This window comes from Oncorhynchus kisutch, linkage group LG28 (genome assembly GCF_002021735.2).
Source record: "Oncorhynchus kisutch isolate 150728-3 linkage group LG28, Okis_V2, whole genome shotgun sequence".
NCBI lineage: Eukaryota > Metazoa > Chordata > Actinopteri > Salmoniformes > Salmonidae > Oncorhynchus > Oncorhynchus kisutch.
Genome location: NC_034201.2, coordinates 18,417,553 through 18,438,282, shown reverse-complemented (window position 1 = coordinate 18,438,282; position 20,730 = coordinate 18,417,553). Strand labels below are relative to the sequence as shown.

At 43.8% G+C, this 20,730-nt stretch overlaps 1 protein-coding gene across 1 annotated transcript in view; it reads left to right on the top strand.

The window, feature by feature from the left end:
- The window catches only part of LOC109872669 (protein POF1B-like), a 66,007-nt gene that overhangs the window by 15,992 nt on the left and 29,285 nt on the right, over positions 1 to 20,730 (top strand). Inside the window, exon 3 of the mRNA XM_020463980.2 lies at positions 18,403 to 18,629. Within this exon, the coding sequence (XP_020319569.1) occupies positions 18,403 to 18,629 (227 nt within the window). The remainder of the gene's footprint in view (positions 1 to 18,402; positions 18,630 to 20,730) is intronic.

The window sequence follows — 20,730 nt, the reverse complement described above, 5'->3', positions numbered from 1 at the left end:
AGTTGTGCTGCCCCTGCAACAGATGAGTGCTTACTGAATGAATTAGCAAATATTTGACAGCAGTTGTGTGGACCTGGAGGCCTGGGTTTGAATAGCCCCTTCTTAGAGTATGTACTCCTGGGCTGTTTACACCCCCTACTCACTGATCTATTTCTGCTCTTCACTGTTTCATTTTCTGCCTCTTTACACATCTGCCCATCACCTGCACTACAGCAATAAATCTTTTAATATTTTATTACTACAGTATTGCAATTTGCAACCCAGTTGGAATAAATCCATGAGGACATTGAGCCATGGAAATGTTCAAATCAAATCAAATTTTATTTGTCACATACACATGGTTAGCAGATGTTAATGCGAGTGTAGCGAAATGCTCGTGCTTCTAGTTCCGACAATGCAGTAATAACCAACGAGTAATCTAACCTAACAATTCCACAACTACTACCTTATACAAACAACTGTAAAGGGATAAAGAATATGTACATAAAGATATATGAATGAGTGATGGTACAGAACGGCATAGGCAAGATGCAGTAGATGGTATCGAGTACAGTATATACATATGAGATGAGTAATGTAGGGTATGTACAGTGGGGCAAAAAAGTATTTAGTCAGCCACCAATTGTGCAAGTTCTCCCACTTAAAAAGATGAGAGAGGCCTGTAATTTTCATCATAGGTACACTTCAATTATGACAGAGAAAATGAGAAGAAAAAAATCCAGAAAATCACATTGTAGGATTTTTAATGAATTTATTTGCAAATTATGGTGGAAAATAAGTATTTGTTATATACCCTTTGTTGGCAATGACAGAGGTCAAACGTTTTCTGTAAGTCTTCACAAGGTCTTCACACACTGTTGCTGGTATTTTGGCCCATTTCTCCATGCAGAGCTCCTCTAGAGCAGTGATGTTTTGGGGCTGTTGCTGGGCAACACAGACTTTCAACTCCCTCCAAAGATTTTCTATGGGGTTGAGATCTGGAGACTGGCTAGGCCACTCCAGGACCTTGAAATGCTTCTTACGAAGCCACTCCTTCGTTGCCCGGGCAGTGTGTTTGGGATTATTGTCATGCTGAAAGACCCAGCCACGTTTCATCTTCAATACCCTTGCTGATGGTAGGCTTTGTTACTTTGGTCCCAGCTCTCTGCAGGTCATTCACCCCGTGTGGTTCTGGGATTTTTGCTCACCGTTCTTGTGATAATTTTGACCCCACGGGGTGAGATCTTGCGTGTAGCCCCAGATCGAGGGAGATTATCAGTGGTCTTGTATGTCTTCCATTTACTAATAATTGCTCCCACAGTTGATTTCTTCAAGCCAAGCTGCTTACCTATTGCAGATTCAGTCTTCCCAGTCTGGTGCAGGTCTACAATTTTGTTTCTGGTGTCCTTTGACAGCTCTTTGGTCTTGGCCATAGTAGAGTTTGGAGTGTGACTGTTTGAGGTTGTGGACAGGTGTCTTTTATACTGATAACAAGTTCAAACAGGTGCCATTAATACAGGTAACGAGTGGAGGACAGAGGAGGCTCTTAAAGAAGAAGTTACAGGTCTGTGAGAGCCAGAAATCTTGCTTGTTTGTTTGTAAATAAATTCATAAAAAATCCTACAATGTGATTTTCTGGATTATTTTTCTCATATTGTCTGTCATAGTTGAAGTGTACCTATGATGAAAATTACAGGCCTCTCTCATCTTTTTAAGTGGGAGAACTTGCACAATTGGTTGCTGACTAAATACTTTTTTGCCCCACTGTAAACATAAAAGTGGCATAGTTTAAAGTGGCTAGTGATACATTTTTTACATCCATTTCCATTATTAAAGTGGCTGGAGTTGGGTCAGTATGTTGGCAGCAGCCACTCAATGTTAGTGGTGGCTATTTAACAGTCTGATGGCCTTGAGATAGAAGCTGTTTTTCAGTCTCTCGGTCCCTGCTTTGATGCACCTGTACTGACCTCGCCTTCTGGATGATAGCGGGGTGAACAGGCAGTGGCTCGGGTGGTTGTTGTCCTTGATGATCTTTATGGCCTTCATATGACATCGGGTGGTATAGGTGTCCTGGAGGGCATGTAGTTTGCCCCCGGTGATGCGTTGTGCAGACCTCACTACCCTCTGGAGAGCCTTACGGTTGTGGGCGGAGCAGTTGCCGAACCAGGCGGTGATACAGCCCGACAGGATGCTCTCGATTGTGCATCTGTAGAAGTTTGTGAGTGCTTTTGGTGACAAGCCGAATTTCTTCAGCCTCCTGAGGTTGAAGAGGTGCTGCTGCGCCTTCTTCACAACGCTGTCTGTGTGCGTGGACCAATTAAGTTTTTCCATGATGTGTACGCCGAGGAACTTAAAACTTACTACCCTCTCCACTACTGTCCCGTCGATTTGGATAGGGAGGTGGTACCTCTGCTATTTCCTGAAGTCCACAATCATCTCCTTTGTTTTGTTGACGTTGAGTGTGAGGTTATTTTCATGACACCACACTCCGAGGGCCCTCACCTCCTCCCTGTAGGCCGTCTCGTCGTTGTTGGTAATCAAGCCTACCACTGTAGTGTCGTCCGCAAACTTGATGATTGAGTTGGAGTCGTGGGTGAACAGGGAGTACAGGAGAGGGCTCAGAACGCACCCTTGTGGGGCCCCAGTGTTGAGGATCAGCGGGGTGGAGATGTTGTTACCTACCCTCACCACATAGGGGCAGCCCGTCAGGAAGTCCACTACCCAGTTGCACAGAGCGGAGTCGAGACCCAGCTTGATGACGAGTTTGGAGGGTACTATGGTGTTAAATACTGAGCTGTAGTCAATGAACAGTATTCTCACATAGGTTTTCCTCTTGTCCAGATGGGTTAGGGCAGTGTGCAGTGTGGTTGCCATTGCGTTGTCTGTGGACATATTTGGGTGGTAAGCAAATTGGAGTGGGTCTAGGGTGTCAGGTAGGGTGGAGGTGATATGGTCCTTGACTAGTCTCTCAAAGCACTTCATGATGACGGAAGTGAGTGCTACGGGGCGGTAGTCGTTTAGCTCAGTTACCTTAGCTTTCTTGGGAACAGGAACAATGGTGGCCCTCTTGAAGCATGTGGGAACAGCAGACTGGGATAAGGTAGATAAGAGGTAGATAAGATAGTCTGTCTGGGAGCAATACATCCTGGTCCGCGACGGGGCTGGTTTTCTTTTTGTAATTCGTGATTGACTGTAGAGCCTGCCACATACCTCTTGTGTCTGAGCCGTTGAATTGCGACTCTACTTTGTCTCTATACTAAGGCTTAGCTTGTTTGATTGCCTTGCGGAGGGAATAGCTACACTGTTTGTATTCGGTCATGTTTCCGGTCACCTTGCCCTGGTTAAAAGCAGTGGTTCGCGCTTTCAGTTTCGAATGTGCGAATGCGCAAAACTATGTTTAACAAATTAGTAATTTTTTGCTGAGTTAGATGGAGCATTTCAGTAGTTAGTTATCTGGTTCGATAGATCTGTTTCTGTTTTTGCTAACAGCAGAGTTGGATCTGAATACCTGGCATATAGTTACTAAACATGTCTTGTCAGGTACAAACATGTAGTCTCCTCTTTTATAAAAACACAATCTGGAATGCCTTCAAATTGTATCACTATTTGTCTTTAGGCAACCTGCCTGAGGTAACATCAGTGTAACATCAAATCACTTAGCTAAGCAGCCTTTGTAGTAGCATGCTGATATTGCCTGAAGAATGTTTCTACGTCAAACTTGGGTTTTGCATATTGGCAGCAGCCAGTGTAATTGTCATTTGGATCTAGACAGCTTCTTTCAGTCTCTGGCGTGTGTTCCCACGCTAGACTAACTGCCATTCATCTGCAGCCAGCCCAGCCATGAGAATGACTGGGCGTGGCATTTTATTGTCCCTCCCCTTGATGATGAAGATGGGACTATAACCTAGAGGGGGGCTGTATTCTTACCTCTAATTTCAGTTGATCGCTCGAGAACTGTTTAGAGGTGTGTGTGTGTGTGTGTGTGTGTGTGTGTGTGTGTGTGTGTGTGTGTGTAGGACAAAACTGGCCTCATAATATATTTTTTATATAAATATTTTTTATTTGCATTTATCCATCCATTTATCTTCATTCCTGTGAGTGTCACAAGGGCAGAAAGCTGACACTCCTTCCTCCCACTACACAGGCAGGTTGACAATACCATGGCTCTATTATTACAGATGCCCTAGGCCCTGGTTCACACACTTCACTTACATCAGTGTTCACATGGACACACAGGGCCGTTTTAGATAAGACACTGAAGTCTAAAAGGACCTGACACACTTCCAGGCGTTACCATGGTAATGCATTGCCTGTACGTATTAGATTGCAGATGGACTGATGGTTAAACGGGAACACTGTCTCAGATTCTATAACAAGATTGATTTGTTCGAAGGGGTATTTATGCGGATCAAATTGTATGTGATAAAAACCAGATACAAGGGAGATTTTCACGAGATGAACAGTTGAGGTACGTTCACGAATATCCTACCAACGGGACATCAAAAACTGTAACATCTTATGTTTCATGGAATCGTGGCTGAATGATGACATGGATATTCAGCTAGCGGGATACACGCTGCACCGGCTAGATAGAACAGCACACTCTGGTAAGACGAGGGGGTCTGTGCATATTTGTAAACAACAGCTGGTGCACAAAATCTAGGGAAGTCTCTAGATTTTGCTCGTCTGAAGGAAGGTATCTTATGATAAACTGCAGACCACACTATTTACTAAGAGAGTTTCCATCTATACATTTCATGGCTGTTAATTTACCACCACAGACAGATGCTGGCACTAAGACCGCACTCAGTCAGCTGTATAAGGAATAAAGCAAACAGGAAACCACTCGCCCAGGATCGGCGCTCCTAGTGGCCGGAGACTTTAATGCAGGGAAACTTAAATCAGTTCTACCAAAATTCCATCAACATGTTAAATGTGCAACCAGAGTGAAAATAATTCTAGATCACCTGTTCTCCACACACAGATACGTGTACAAAGCCCTTCCTCACCCTCCATTGGGTAAATCCGACCACAACTCTATCCTCCTGAATCCTGCTTACAAGCAAAAATGAAAATAGGAAGCACCAGTGACTCGGTCTATAAGTGGTCACATGAAGCAGATGCTAAACTACAGGACTGTTTTGCTATCACAGGCTGGAACATGTTCCGCGATTCTTCCGATGGCATTGAGGAGTACACCACATCAGTCACTGGCTTTATCAATAAGTGCACCGAGGACGTCGTCCCCACAGTGACTGTACGTACATACCCCAACCAGCAGCCATGAATTACAGGCAACATTTGCACTGAGCTAAAGGGTAGAGCTGCCGCTTTCAAGGTGCGGGACTCTAACCCAGAAGCTTATAAGAAATCACGCTATGCCCTCCGACAAACCATCAAACAGGCAAAGCGTCAATACAGGGCTAAGATTGAATCGTACTACAACAGCTCCGAAGCTCGTCGGATGTGGCAGGACTTGCAAACTATTACATACTACAAAGGGAAGCACAGTCGCGAGCTGTCCAATGACACGAGCCTACCAGACGAGCTAAATAACTTCTATGCTCGCTTCGAGGCAAGCAAAACTGAGGCATGCATGACAGCATCAGCTGTCCCGGACGACTGTATAATCACACTCTCCGTAGCCGACATGAGTAAGAACTTTGAACAGGTCAACTTTGGACAGAAGGATTACCAGGACGTGTGCTCTGGGCATGTGCTGACCACCTGGCAGGTGTCTTCACTGACAATTTCAACATGTCCCTGATTGAGTCTGTAATACCAACATGTTTCAAGCAGACCACTATAGACCCTGTGCCCAAGAACACTAAGGCAGCCTGCCTAAATGACTACAGAACCGTAGCACTCATGTCCGTAGCCATGAAGTGCTTTGAAAGGCTGGTAATGGCTCACATCAACACCATTATCCCAGAAACCCTAGACCCCACTCCAATTTGCATACCACCCAAACAGATCCACAGATGGTGCAATATCTATTGCACTCGACACTGCCCTTTCCTACCTGGACAAAAAGAACACCTACGTGAGAATGCTATTCATTGACCACAGCTCAGCGTTCAACACCATAGTACCCTCAAAGCTCATCACTAAGCTAAGGATCCTGGGACTAAACACCTCCCTCCGCAACTGGATCCTGGACTTCCTGAAGGGCCTCCCCCAGGTGGTGAGGATAGGTAGCAACATATCTGCCACACTGATCCTCATCACGGGAGCACCTCAAGCATGCATGCTCAGTCTTTCCTGTACTCCCTGTTCACCCACAACTGTGTGGCCAGGCACGACTCCAACACCATCATTAAGTTTGCCGATGACACAACAGTGGTACAGTGCCTTGCGAAAGTATTCACACCCCTTGGCATTTTTCCAACCTGAAATTAAATTATATTTTGGGGGGGTTGTATCATTTCATTTACACAAAATGCCTACCACTTTGAAGATGCAAAATATATTTTTATTGTGAAACAAACAAGAAATGAGACAAAAAAACTGAAAACTTGAGTGTGCATAACTATTCACCCCCCAAAGTCAATACTTTGTAGATCCATCTTTTGCACAGCCATCTTTTGCAGTAATTACAGCTGCAGGCCTCTTGGGATATGTCTCTATAAGCTTGGCACATCTAGCCACTGGGATTTTTGCCCATTCTTCAAGGCACAACTGCTCCAGCTCCTTCAAGTTGGATGGGTTCCTGCTGGTGTACAGCAATCTTTAAGTCATACCACAAATTCTCAATTGGATTGAGGTCTGGGCTTTGACTAGGCCATTCCAAGACATTTAAATGTTTCCCCTTAAACCGCTTGAGTGTTGCTTTAGCAGTATGCTTAGGGTCATTGTCCTGATGGAAGGTGAACCTACATCCAAGTTTCAAATCTCTGGAAGACTGAAACAGGATTCTCTCAAGGATTTCCCGGTATTTAGCGCCATCCACCATTCCTTCAATTCTGACCAGTTTCCCAGTCCTTGACGATTAAAAATATCCCCACAGCATGATGCTGCCACCACCATGGGGATGGTATTCTCGGGGGGATGAGAAGTGTTGGGTTTGTGCCAGACATAGCATTTTCCTTGATGGCCAAAAAGCTCAACTTTAGTCTCATCTGACCAGAGTACCTTCTTCCATATGTTTGGGGAGTCTCCCACATGCCTTTTGGCGAACACCAAACGTGTTTTCTTATTTTTTTCTTTGAGCAATGGCTCTTTCTGGCCACTCTTCCGTAAAGCCCAGCTATGTGGAGTGTATGGCTTAAAGTGGTTCTATGGACAGATACCTCAATCTCTGCTGTGGAGCTTTGCAGCTCCTTCAGGGTTATCTTTGGTCTCTTTGTTGACTCTCTGATTAATGCCCTCCTTGCCTGGTCTGTGAGTTTTGGTGGGCGGTCTTCTCTTGGCAGGTTTGTTGTGGTGCCATATTCTTTCCATTTTTTAATAATGGATTTAATGGTGCTCTGTGGGATGTTCTTACAGAAAACGTTTGACCTCTGTCATTGCCAACAAAGGGTATATAACAAAGTATTGAGATAAACTTTTGTTATTGACCAAACACTTATTTTCCACCCTAATTTGCAAATAAATTCATTAAAAATCCTACAATGTGATTTTCAGGATTTTTTTCTCATTTTGTCTGTCATAGTTGAAGTGTACCTATGATGAAAATTACAGGCCTCTCTCATCTTTTTAAGTGGGAGAACTTGCACAATTGGTGGCTGACTAAATACTTTTTTGCCCCACTGTATGTGTATTTTTATAGAGACAGAAACGTTTCATTTGGGGTATAGCCATCCACGCCACTGCACTTGACCTTACTGCCTAGTTATGTTTGTTCAGTTCAGTTGTATCCATGTATTGTAGGTTTAAGTAGGTGAGGAGAGATAGGTTTGACTGCTATGCATGGGCAGCAGCAGTAAATGTTTACAGAGTCTGTTCCTTTTAGCCTCAGGTGTTGCTCTGCTCTCCAAACCGGTTAAGTTGCACCCAGCATCAGGGCCAGTTAATCCAGGCCTGTCACCACAGCCTCTATCTACCACCTTCCTTTTACTGGAGAAATCATTGGAATGGTTCTATGTCAGACACACCCAGCTTGGACCCAGCCCAACTCAAGATGTCATAAAAAACAGATGTACCCCCCCAAGGAAAAACTAAGTTCACATGACCCTCCCCTTGTACTGTAACGTTTTGTGCACAACCATCCCGACTCCTAGAATGAACTCAAAATCATGTTTATTACCACAAATAACAAGAACTCTAGTGACCTTGTATTTTTTTAATGTGGATCTCGACTTTGCCACTTCAGCATGCTTTTGTGGTACAGCCGATGCCACTCAGATTGAGGGTTCACTGACCACCACGGACGAGCTCCCTCTCCCTGCATATTTCATTAGGCCTACACTACGATCAGAGCCAGCTACAGACAGTGATCAACTAGGGGGAAATCAGATTTTCAATATATTTATAATGATATAAAATACACTGAGTATACAAAACATTATATACATGCGTTATATACAGTTTAAGTCGGAAGTTTACATACACCTTAGCCAAATACATTTAAACTCAGTTTTTCACAATTCCTGACATTTAATCCTAGTAAAAATACCTGTCTTACGTCAGTTTGGATCACCACTTGATTTTAAGAATGTGAAATATCACAATAACAGTAGAGAGAATGATTTATTTCAGCTTTTATTTCTTTCATCACATTCTCTGTGGGTCAGAAGTTTACATACACTCAATTAGTATTTGGTAACATTGCCTATAAATTGCTTAACTTGGGTCAAACGTTTCGGGTAGCCTTCCACAAGCTTCTCACAATAAATTGGGTGAATTGTGGCCCATTCCTCCTGACAGAGCTGGTGTAACTGAGTCAGGTTTGTAGGCCTCCTTGCTCGCACCCGCTTTTTCAGTTCTGCCCACAAATGTTCTATAGGATTGAGGTCAGGGCTTTGTGATGGCCACTCCAATACCTTAACATTGTTGTCCTTAAGCCATTTTGCCACAACTTTGGAAGTATGCTTGGGGTCATTGTCCATTTGGAAGACCCATTTGCGATCAAGCTTTAGCTTCCTGACTGATGTCTTGAGATTTTGCTTCAATATATCCACATAATTTTCATTTCTCATGATGCCATCTATTTTGTGAAGTGCACCAGTCCCTCCTGCAGCAAAGCACCCCCACAACACGATGCTGCCACCCCTTGCTTCGCGGTTGGGATGGTGTTCTTCGGCTTGCAAGCCTCCTCCTTTTTCCTCCAAACATAACGATGGTCATTATGGCCAAAAAGTTATATTTTTGTTTCATCAAACCAGAGGGCATTTCTCCAAAAAGTACGATCTTTGTCCTCATGTGCAGTTGCAAACCGTAGTCTGGCTATTTTATGGCGGTTTTGGAGCAGTGGCTTCTTTCTTGCTGAGCAGCCTTTCAGGTTATGTCGATAGAGGACTCGTTTTACTGTGGATATAGATACTTTTGTACCTGTTACCTCCAGCATCTTCACAAGGTCCTTTGCTGTTGTTCTGGGATTGATTTGCACTTTTCGCACCAAAACACGTTCATCTCTAGGAGACAGAACGAGTCTCCTTCCTGAGCGGAATGACGGCTTTGTGGTCTCATGGTGTTTATACTTGCACACTATTGTTTGTACAGATGAACATGGTACCTTCAGGCATTTGGAAATTGCTCCCAAGGATCACAATGTTTTTTTCTGAGGCCTTGACTGATTTCTTTTGATTTTCCCAGAGGCAGTGAGTTTGAAGGTAGGCCCTGAAAGACATCCACAGGTACACCTCCAATTGACTCAAATTATGTCAATTAGCCTATCAGAAGCTTCTGAAGCCATGACATCATTTTCTGGAATTTTTCAAGCTGTTTAAAGGCACAGTCAACTCAGTGTATGACTCACAGAAATTGTCATACAGTGAGTTATAAGTGAAATAATCTGTCTGTAAACAATTGTTGGAAAAATTACCTGTGTCATGCACAAAGTAGATGTCCTAACCGACTTGCCAAAACTATAGTTTGTTAACAAGAAATTTGTGGAATGGTTGAAAAAATTGTGTTTTAATGACTCAAACCTAAGTGTATATAAACTTCTGACTTCAACTGTACATGCTATTTCCATACATTTTCCACCAACAGGTTTCTGTGCCAATGCACCACACAACCAATAAACAAAACATACCGACTTTGGGTGCTTCATTTTCAACTTGTAGATGACCTGGAGCCAGTGGGTCTGGTGAAGAATATGTAGCGAGGGCCAACCGACTAGAGCATACAGGTCGCAGTGGTGGGTGGTATAAGGTGCTTTAGTAATAAAACGGATGGCACTGTGATAAACTGCATCGAGTTTGCTGAGTAGAGTATTGGAAGCTATTTTGTAGATGACATTGCCGAAGTGGAGGATCGGTAGGATCAGTTTTAGAGGGTAAGTTTGGCGGCGTGAGTGAAGGAGGCTTTGTTGCAAAATAGAAAGCCGATTCTAGATTTGTTTTTAGATTGGAGATGTTTGATACAAGTCTGGAAGGAGAGTTTACAGTCTAACCAGACACCTAGGTACTTATAGATGTCCACATATTCTAGGTTGGAACCATCCAAGGTGATGCTCGTTGGGCGGGCGGGTGCAGGCAGCGAATGGTTGAAAAGCATGCATTTGGTTTTACTAGCGTTTAAGAGCAGTTGGAGGCCACGGAAGGAGTGTTGTATGACATTGAAGTTCGTTTGGAGGTTAGATAGCACAGTGTCCAAGGATACAGAATGGTGTCGTCTGCGTAGAGGTGGATCAGGGAATCGCCCGCAGCAAGAGCAACATCATTGATATATACAGAGAAAAAGGTTGGCCTGAGAATTGAACCCTGTGGTCGTGTAACGCTTTCGACACCTTGTAGAGTTCATGCCCCGACGAATTGAGGCTGGGGGAGGGGGGGTGCAACTCAATATTAGGAGGGTGTTCCTAATGTTCTGTACACTCGGTGTACAATTATATAGATACAGACACATTAAAGCCACAACACTGTTTACTTGCGTAGATCTATGTGCATGTTCGTAGGTGGAGTCGTTTTTGGGGGGGCAGTGGATACTTTTCTTTGTGTTCCATCCAGAGTGTAAGTCCACCGTGTGTAGTGTATAACTACTAAGGGGCTTGGGGTGCTTACCAAGCAAGAGGGGCTGAGGTACTCTTTTTTTACTCTAGCTAGCGACGATATTTGAAATTCCGGATCCGGTGTTATATGCCTGTTTACAAATTCTAGCTAGCTACATGTCTGGTGTTCTATGCTTTCAACACTACTTTTATAAGAGCACAAGGTGAGTCCCAGATGCAGACACAGGAGGCAGATGGTTAGAGTCCAAGATGTTTATTAACAAACAAAAAGGGGTAGGCATGAGAATAGTCGTGGACAGGCAAAAAGTCAAGACCAGTTCAGAGATCCAGAGGTACAGAATGGCAGGCAGGCAGAATGGTCAGGCAGGTGGGAATGGAGTCCAGAAAACAGGCAAAGGTCAAAACCGGGAGGACTAGTAGAAGAGAATAGAAAAGTAGGAGCATGGGAAAAACACGCTGGTTGACTTGAACATACAAGACGAACTGGCACAGAGAGACAGGAAACACAGAGATAAATACACCAGGGAAAATAAGCGACACCTGGAGGGAGTGGAGACAGTTGAGACAGGGTGGAGACAGTTGAAACAGATCAGGGTGTGACAACTTTAAGTATTTAACTAGCTGGAAGTAAGGCTAGCAAGCAAGCATTTTAGCCAGGTAACCTAGGACAAGAACAAATGTACGCGTAAACTGTATGACAGAGTGATAGACCATTTTGTCAACATTCAAGAGAGGAAACTTGCATTGGCGTTTCTCTACAAGTAGTGTCACGAACCGGCTCAAATCACGTAACAAAAGGGAGACAACGTGGAGATAAGGAGTAACAAAACATATATTTATTAAATAAAGTAAACTAAGTACAATATACAATGGTGTGTGTAATCAGTAATCAGTAGTGTAAGTGAGTGTTTTGCATGCATGAATGTGATAATGCAGGGTGTTGAAAGGTGCCAAAGCAAACAACCAAAAAACCACCAAGAAACACAACAAAATCTAGAAAGGTGTCTGCATGGAGAGAGTCTCCTCCATGAATGGGGAAGTGGTGTATTTATCCTGGGAGACACCTGGCCCAGGTGTTTCCCATGTAGCTGACGACCCTCCCAACTCCGTCCACCGACATCCTAATAAGGAAACAAGAACAAAGAGAGAATACTGCAGACAGATTGGGGGGGTCGTCACAGTAGGTTGAGTCAACAAGTTTTTCAACTTGCACGCACACACACACATAAATCAGAACCATGGCATACCATATCATATTTAGCTTACATTGATTGGACTAAATTGTTTTTGGTATCTTTTAGTTGTCACTGTATTAGACTAAGCAGAGGTGATTTGATGTTGAAGTTGAAATGGAGCTGGAATAGTGGAGGCAGCTCCTGTTTTCTTTGTGACTTGCGGTATCTCTGTGGTTCTAAATCAATAGTTGTTTAGTGGTCCATAAATACTGGAAACGTTGACTTGCTTCACCATGCTGTAGGTCATGTTACTACTGTCTGTTACCGAACATACAATCTGCTTTGAGGACTTCACTGGACAGAGGTTGCTATCCGGCCTATATATTATGGTCTCAAGGCGGGGGCCTGGTTTCCCCAGTAATTTTACCAACGCACCTCAAGGATGCTGCTATCAAGCGTGGCACCCTTCAGTAAATGTTGCAGTTTCTCCCATTCTTCTCTGCAGATCCTCTCAAGCTCTGTCAGGTTGGATGGGGAGCGTCACTGCACAGCTATTTCCAGGTCTCTCCAGAGATGTTAGATCGGGTTCAAGTCCGGGCTCTGGCTGGGCCACTCAAGGACATTCCCAAGCCACTCCTGTGCTGTCTTGGCTGTGTGCTTAGGGTCGTTGTCCTGTTGGAAGGTGAACCTTCGCCCCAGTCATCCCCTAGCATGATGCTGACACCACCATGCTGCACCGTAGGGATGGCGCCAGGTTTCCTCCTGACGTGACGCTTGGCATTCACCGGACCAGAGAATCTTGTTTCTTATGGTCCGAAAGTCCTTTAGGTGCCTTTTGCCAAACTCCAAGCGGGTTGTCATGTGCCTTTTACTGAGGAGTGGCTTCCGTCTGGCCACTCTACCATAACGGCCTGATTGGCGGAGTGCTTCTGGAAAGTTCTCCCGTCTCCACATCGGAACTTTGGAGCTCTGTCAGAGTGACCATCGGATTCTTGGTCACCTCCCTAACCAAGGCCCCTTTCCACCAATTGCTCAGGTTTGCCGGATGGCCGGCTCTAGGAAGAGTCTCGGTGGTTCCAAACTTCTTCCATTTAAGAATGATAGATGCCACTGTGTTCCTGGGGACCTTCAAAGCTGCATACATTTTTGGTACCCTTCCCCAGATCTGTGCCTTGGAGCTCTACAGACAATTCCTTCGACCTCATGGCTTGGTTTTTGCTATGACATGCACTATCAACTGTGGGAGCTTATATAGACAGGTATGGACCTTTCCAAATCATGTCCAATCATTTGATTTACCACAGGTGGATTCCAATCAAGTTGAAAAACATCTCAAGGATGATCAATTGGAACAGGATGCACCTGAGCTCAATTTCGAGTCTCATATCAAAGGGTCTGAATACTTATGTAAATAAGGTATTCCTGCAATAATTTCTAAAAACCCAGTTTTTGCTTGGTCATTATTGGATATTGTGTGTAGATTGGTGAGGAACGTTGTTTATTTAATCAATTTTAGAACAAGCCTATAACGTTACAAAATGTGGAAAAAGTCAACGGGTCTGAATACTTTCCGAATGCACTGTATGTTTTCTTCCTCTGGGTGATGACTGTGTCATAGTAGTTTCAAAAGTAACTTGTGTTGTGAGCTACACAGTTTTTGTATACGTGGTATTTTTGTTGTTTGGGTTTTGCTGGTTTTCTTATTCACACTTTTTTAAATCACAATAAAGACAGACACTTCATTCTCATGTTGGTTTTGTTTGTCATATATTTTTTGAAGGCTAGTACAGACTACAGGGCTTAGCATGGTTCTGTAACATGTAACAACAGAATGACTGTCCAACATTAAGGCTTGACCCCCCAAGACATTACCCTCATCTAAATGGCCATGTACGACCTTGTGTTACGTGTAAGTGGCCTTGAAACCATTTTAATGAGGACCTTCCTGCTATGGCACATGGGTGAGAATGGCTGTCTAGCTGTAGACAGTAAGAACATACCCTATCTACATAAACTCAGCAAAAAAAGAAACGTCCCTTTTTCAGGACCCTGTCTTTCAAATTAAAATAAACTTCACAGATCTTCATTGTTAAGGGTTTAAACACTGTTTCCCATGTTTGTTCAATGAACCATAAACAATTAATGAACATGCACCTGTGGAACAGTCATTAAGACATTAACAGCTGCCAGACGGTAGGCAATTAAGGTCACAGTTATGAACAAGCAGTTTGGCTGGTGGCATTGTCACCTTTCTACTGACTCTGAAAAACACCAAAAGAAAGATGCCCAGGGTCCCTGCTCATCTGCGTGAACATGCCTTAGGCATGCAGCAAGGAGGCATGAGGACGGCAGATGTGGCCAGGGCAATAAATTGCAATGTCTGTACTGTGAGACGCCTAAGACAGCGCTACAGGGAGACAGGATGGACAGTTGATCATCCTCGCAGTGATAGACTACGTGTAACAACACCTGCACAGGATCGGTACATCCGAACATCACACCTGCGGGACAGGTACAGGATGGCAACAACAACTGCAAGAGTCACACCAGGAACGCACAATCCCTCCATCAGTGCTCAGACTGTCCGCAATAGGCTGAGAGAGGCTGGACTGATGGCTTGTAGGCCTGTTATAAGGCAGGTCCTCACCAGACATCACCGGCAACAACATTGCCTATGGGCACAAACCCACCGTCACTGGACCAGACAGGACTGGCAAAAAGTTCTTTTCACAGACGAGTCGCGGTTTTGTCTCACCAGGGGTGATGGTCGGATTCGCGTTTATCGTCGAAGGAATGAGCGTTACACCGAGACGGGACCGATTTGGAGGTGGAGGGTCCGTCATGGTCTGGGGCAGTGTGTTACAGCATCATTGGACTGAGCTTGTTGTCATTGCAGGCAATCTCAACGCTGTGCATTACAGAGAAGACATCCTCCTCCCTCATGTGGTACCCTTCCTGCAGGCTCATCCTGACATGACCCTCCAGCATGACAATGCCACCAGCCAAACTGCTCGTTCTGTGCATAATTTCCTGCAAGACAGGAATGTCAGTGTTCTGCCATGGCCAGCGAAGACCCCGGATCTCAATCCCATTGAGCACGTCTGGGACCTGTTGGATCGGAGGATGAGGGCTAGGGCCAATTCCCCCCAGAAATATCCTGGAACTTGCAGATGCCTTGGTGGAAGAGTGGGGTAACATCTCATAGCAAGACCTGGCAAATCTGGTGCAGTCCACGATGAGGAGATGCACTCCAGTACTTAATGCAGCTGTTGGCCACACCAGATACTGACTGTTACGTTTGATTTTGCCCTCCCCCCCTTTGTTCAGGGACACATTATTCAATTTCTGTTAGTCACATGTCTGTGGAACTTGTTCAGTTTATGTCTCAGTTGTTTAATCTTGTTATGTTCAAGTATTTACACATGTTAAGTTTGCTGAAAATAAACACAGTTGACAGTGAGAGGACATGTCTTTTTTTGCTAAGTTTACAAACCACTACAAGCTTACTGAGTGACTGTTTCAGAGTACAGCAATTTTCTGACACAATTATAAATAACCAGACCACGATATTTGCAGACGTTTTGCAAGAAATGTATTTATTTAAATGAAAAATATATAACAGAGGAAAATTATGCAATGTAAAACACAGGGTGCAAATAAGAAGACCATTGTGCCAAACAAAAGGTACTTTAGGAATGTTGTGCTAAGGGGAAATAAGAGACACAACTCGACAAAGGCAAAGCAGTAAATGATCCTCAACATGTGAATGCTAAAATAACATTCTAAATACCCAGCAACATAACTCGAAAAACATGTTAAACACCAACATCTGTACAAATGTCTTTAGTACTCACATTCAGTTTTTGGGTTGAGACGGGGGGGGGGGGGGGCAGACTCAAGGTATTGATCGTTGATCCCCAAAAAATGCAGCGTCATGTCCCTGACATGAGATATGGTTGTCAAGAGGAAGATGCTCCATCCATGATTTAATGGTGTCAGAGGGCATTTACAGGACTCTGGCCTGAGGCTGTTGTGTGGCTCCTCCACTTTGATAGATCCGACAGGGAACACTATCACTCTCTCTCTGTCTACTTCTTAATATTTAGACTGTAGTGTTTTGAGCCATACATATTGTTGTTAGGAAACCATAGAGACTATAGTCAGAGTGACTTGGCATTGGTTTACAACTCCCCCAAGCCCCCTCCATGTTTTGGTAAGCAATGCATACGAGTGGTGTTTCTAGGTGTTTCTAGAGCGACAAGGAACAATCCATGTGAAGAACACGCACACGAGTTGCTTGTCTTAATATTGCATAAGGGTTACACAAGGGTTGGTTAACTTTATGACTTGGAACGTAGACACGACATGGCCATGTGCAGAAAGTCAAGGCCACATGGTTGGTCTGTTGACTTTGTGAAAGCTATTCAGGATGGATGAAATCTTCAGTGGCAAAATACCCTTTGAACCAATTCAAACCAACTAGCTACAGGTGCAGTTTTAGCAATTAGATAATAAAAACATAAGTTATTGGTGAGTGTGGTGTGTGGTGCCTGGATAACAACCTCTCCCTCAAAGTGATCAAGACAAAGGAGATGATTGTGGACGACAGAAAAAGGAGGACTGAGCACGCCCCCTTTCTCATCGACAGGGCTGTAGTGCAGCAGATTGAGAGCATCAAGATCCTTGGTGTCGTGAAGAGGGCACGACAACGCCTATTCCCCCTCAGGAGACTGAAAAGATTTGGCATGGGTCCTCAGATCCTCAAAAGGTTCTACAGCTGCACCATCGAGAGCATCCTGGCAACTGCTCTGCCTCCGACCGTAAGGTACTACACAGGGTAGTGTGTACGACTCAGTACATCACTGGGGACAAGCTTCCTGACATCCAGGACCTCTACCAGGTGGTGTCAGAGGATGGCCCAAAAGATTGCCAAGGACTCCAGCCACCCTAGTCATAGACTGTTCTCTCTACTACCGCACGGCAAGTGGTACCGAAGTGCCAAGTCTTGGTCAAAAAGGCTTCTTAACAGCTTCTACCCCAAGCCAAAAGACTCTTGAACAGTTGATCAAATGGCTACCTGGACTATTTGCATTGTCCCCCCCTCATTTTTACGCTGCTGCTACTCTCTGTTTATTATCCATGCATAGTCACTTTACCTATACCTACATGTACATATTATCTCAATTACCAGTGCACCAGCACATTGACTCTTTACCAGTATGCCCTGTATGTAGCCTCGCTACTGTTATTTTATTGTTGCTCCTTAATTAGTTGTTATATTTCTATTCTTTCTTTCTTCTTCTTAAAACTGCATTGTTGGTCAAGGGCTTGCAAGTAAGCATTTCACTGTTAAGGGCTTGTAACTAAGCATTTCCCTGTTAAGGGCTTGTAACTAAGCATTTCACTGTTAAGGGCTTGTAACTAAGCATTTCACTGTTAAGGGCTTGTAAGTAAGCATGTCCCTGTTAAGGGCTTGTAAGTAAGCATTTCACTGTTAAGGGCTTGTAACTAAGCATTTCACTGTTAAAGTCTTGTAACTAAGCATTTCCCTGTTAAGGGCTTGTAACTAAGCATTTCCCTGTTAAGGGCTTGTAACTAAGCATTTCACTGTTAAGGGCTTGTAAGTAAGCATTTCACTGTTGTATTAATGTGACAAAAACAATTTGAGTTGGTTTGAGTTGAGACAACTTCCCAACAGATTCTCTGTCCCCCTCCGCCAGCAAAACATCTGTATCAATTCTGAGAACTGCCAACCTGTCACAATTTTGAAATACTGCTGAAAAACAACAGAACATCTTAAAATTGTAACAAATAATCATTCCTGGTCCTGGAGGCCATGGATCTGACAAGATTTATTGGTCTCCGTCTGATTGTTGAAGAGCAATATAGAGCCAGAGTCATTTTACCCATTCCTACATCCTGGCAACCATGACTGTTGACAGCCATATATGATAGACATGACCTAGAACAGTTGCATGTCTTGTATTATAGTAAACCCACTGTAGGGTGATTAATTCAAAAAGTATAGATGCCATATTGCTCTTTCATGCCATGATGATGGTGGGTATGTCTTTCTCTTTTGCTTGTGACAGATTGATGTCTAAGATTCAACTCGTTCCCTCTCTTTTTCCCCAGGAGGTGGAGGAGGTTAAAGAGGAGATGGTGAACATCGTTAAGGAGAATGTGGTGAAGAGGGTGATAGAGAGCGTGTCTCAGGTGGGGATAAAGAGTGAGGTGAGGGAGGTAGTGCCCGTGGTGAAGATGGACACACGTTTCTTCGGAGAGCTACTGGCGGAGGTTTACAGGAAGAACTGTGACATCCACACCTGCATCTCAGAACACGTGGCCAAGATACGTGGAAGGTGTGTTTTGATTTTCTCAACATATAGCCATATTTATATATATAGCTTTTCCCCCCAGTACAACACGTAACAGAATCAATAAGAAAGAAACAAGACAGAAACCCAAGGGAGAGGGCAAATCTAGATCCTACTGAACTGTCCAGACTAGGCTACAGTATGAAATACAGTGGCATGGCACACACCCCCTCAGCCCTCGCAAGGCCCACGAGCTTTGGGGGCCCCCCAGAGGTTGGCCCCCCCAGATAGTATATGAAGAAGTCCTAAGCAATAATATTACAGGAAATGTGCTTTAAAATTGCAACATTTTCTCTCAGCCTCATGGATTATTAATTTTTGAATAGCAGGAAATTAGCTCAGGGAATCTTAAAAGTCAGGAAAATCCTTGTCCTGCAGGGGAACTTTTTTATTTTTTTGAATTTTGTTGCATTATTTTAGTTTCAAATGTACATTTATGGGAATTTTATATGGAAAATATTTGTTTTTAGAATTTTCTATAATTCTATAATAATATTATACATTTCCATTGCGGCTCTATGCCTGGAAATGCCCTCGTCCGGAACAAATTTCAAACTCTAAAAAAGTGTTTACATTTTTTTTTAAACGCAATAATGGATATTAACTGAAACATGATCTTATGTAGTTTCTTGCAATACCCCTCTGTGAATTGAAAGAATATTTCTCTCAAAACTGTGATTCCTAAAAGATGTGTCCAGAGATTTGGTCAAATGAGCAGAGTGAGCTATACCATAAGGACCCCTTATTCATGTCCTCATTACATGTAGAAAAGTGTTGGTCCTAAGTTTCATGAGGTGAAATAAAAGATACCAGAAATTTTCCACACGCACTAAAAGTGTATTTCTCTCTAATTTTGTGCACAAATTTGTTTACATCCCTGTTAGTGAGCATTTATCCTTTGCCAAGATAATCCGTCCACCTGACAGGTTTGGCATATCAAGAAGCTGATTAAAGAGCATGATCACTACACAGGTACACCTTGTGCTGGGGACAATATGTACCTGTGTGCACAACACAATGCCACAGATGTCTCAAGTTTTTAGGGAGCGTGCAATTGGCATGCTGACTGCAAGAATGTCCACCAGAGCTGATGCCAGAGAATTAAATGTTAATTTCTCTACCATAAGCAATGTCGTTATAGAGAATTTGCCAGTGTGTCCAACTGGTCTCACAACCGCAGACCTGTAACTGCGCTAGCCCAGGACCTCCCCATCCAGATTCTTCACCTGCGATTGTCTGAGACCAGCCACCCAGACAGCTGATGAAACTGTGGGTTTGCACAACCAAAGAATTTCTGCACAAACTGCCCGAAACCAGGGAAGCTAATCTGTGTGCTCGTTATCCTTACCAGGGTTTTGACCTGACTGCAGTTCGGTGTTGTAAGCGACTTCAGTGGGCAAATGCTCACTGTTCACAGCCAATGGCATTTTGGAGATGTGTGCTCTTCTTTGATGAACCCCGGTTTCAACTGTACTGGGTAGATAGGTGGTGTTGTGTGGGCGAGCGGTTGGCTGATGTCAACGTTGTGCCCTATGGTGGCGGTGGGGTTATGGTATGGTCAGGCATAAGCTACAGACAACAAGCACAATTGGATTTTATCAATGGCAATTTGAATGGTCAGAGATACCGTGATGAGATCCTGAGGCCAATTGTCATGCCATTCATCCACACTTATCACCACATGTTTCAGCATGATACTGCATGGCCCCATGTCGCAAGGATCTGTACACAATTCTCATACTCACCAGACATGTCACCCATTGAGCATGTTTTGGAATGCTATGGATCGATGTGTACTGTACGACAGCATGATCCAGTTCCCACCAATATCCAGCAACTTCACACAGCCATTGTAGAGGGGTGGGACAACATTCCACAGGCTACAATCAAGAGCCTGATCAACTCTATACAAAGGAGATGTGTCGTGGTGGACGATGGCAAATTATGGTCACAGCAGATACTGACTGGTTTTCTGATCCATGCCCATACCTTTTTTTAAGGTATCTGTGATCAACATATGCATATCTGTATTCCCAGTCATGTGAAATCCATAGATTAGGGCCTATTGAATTATTTCAATTGACTG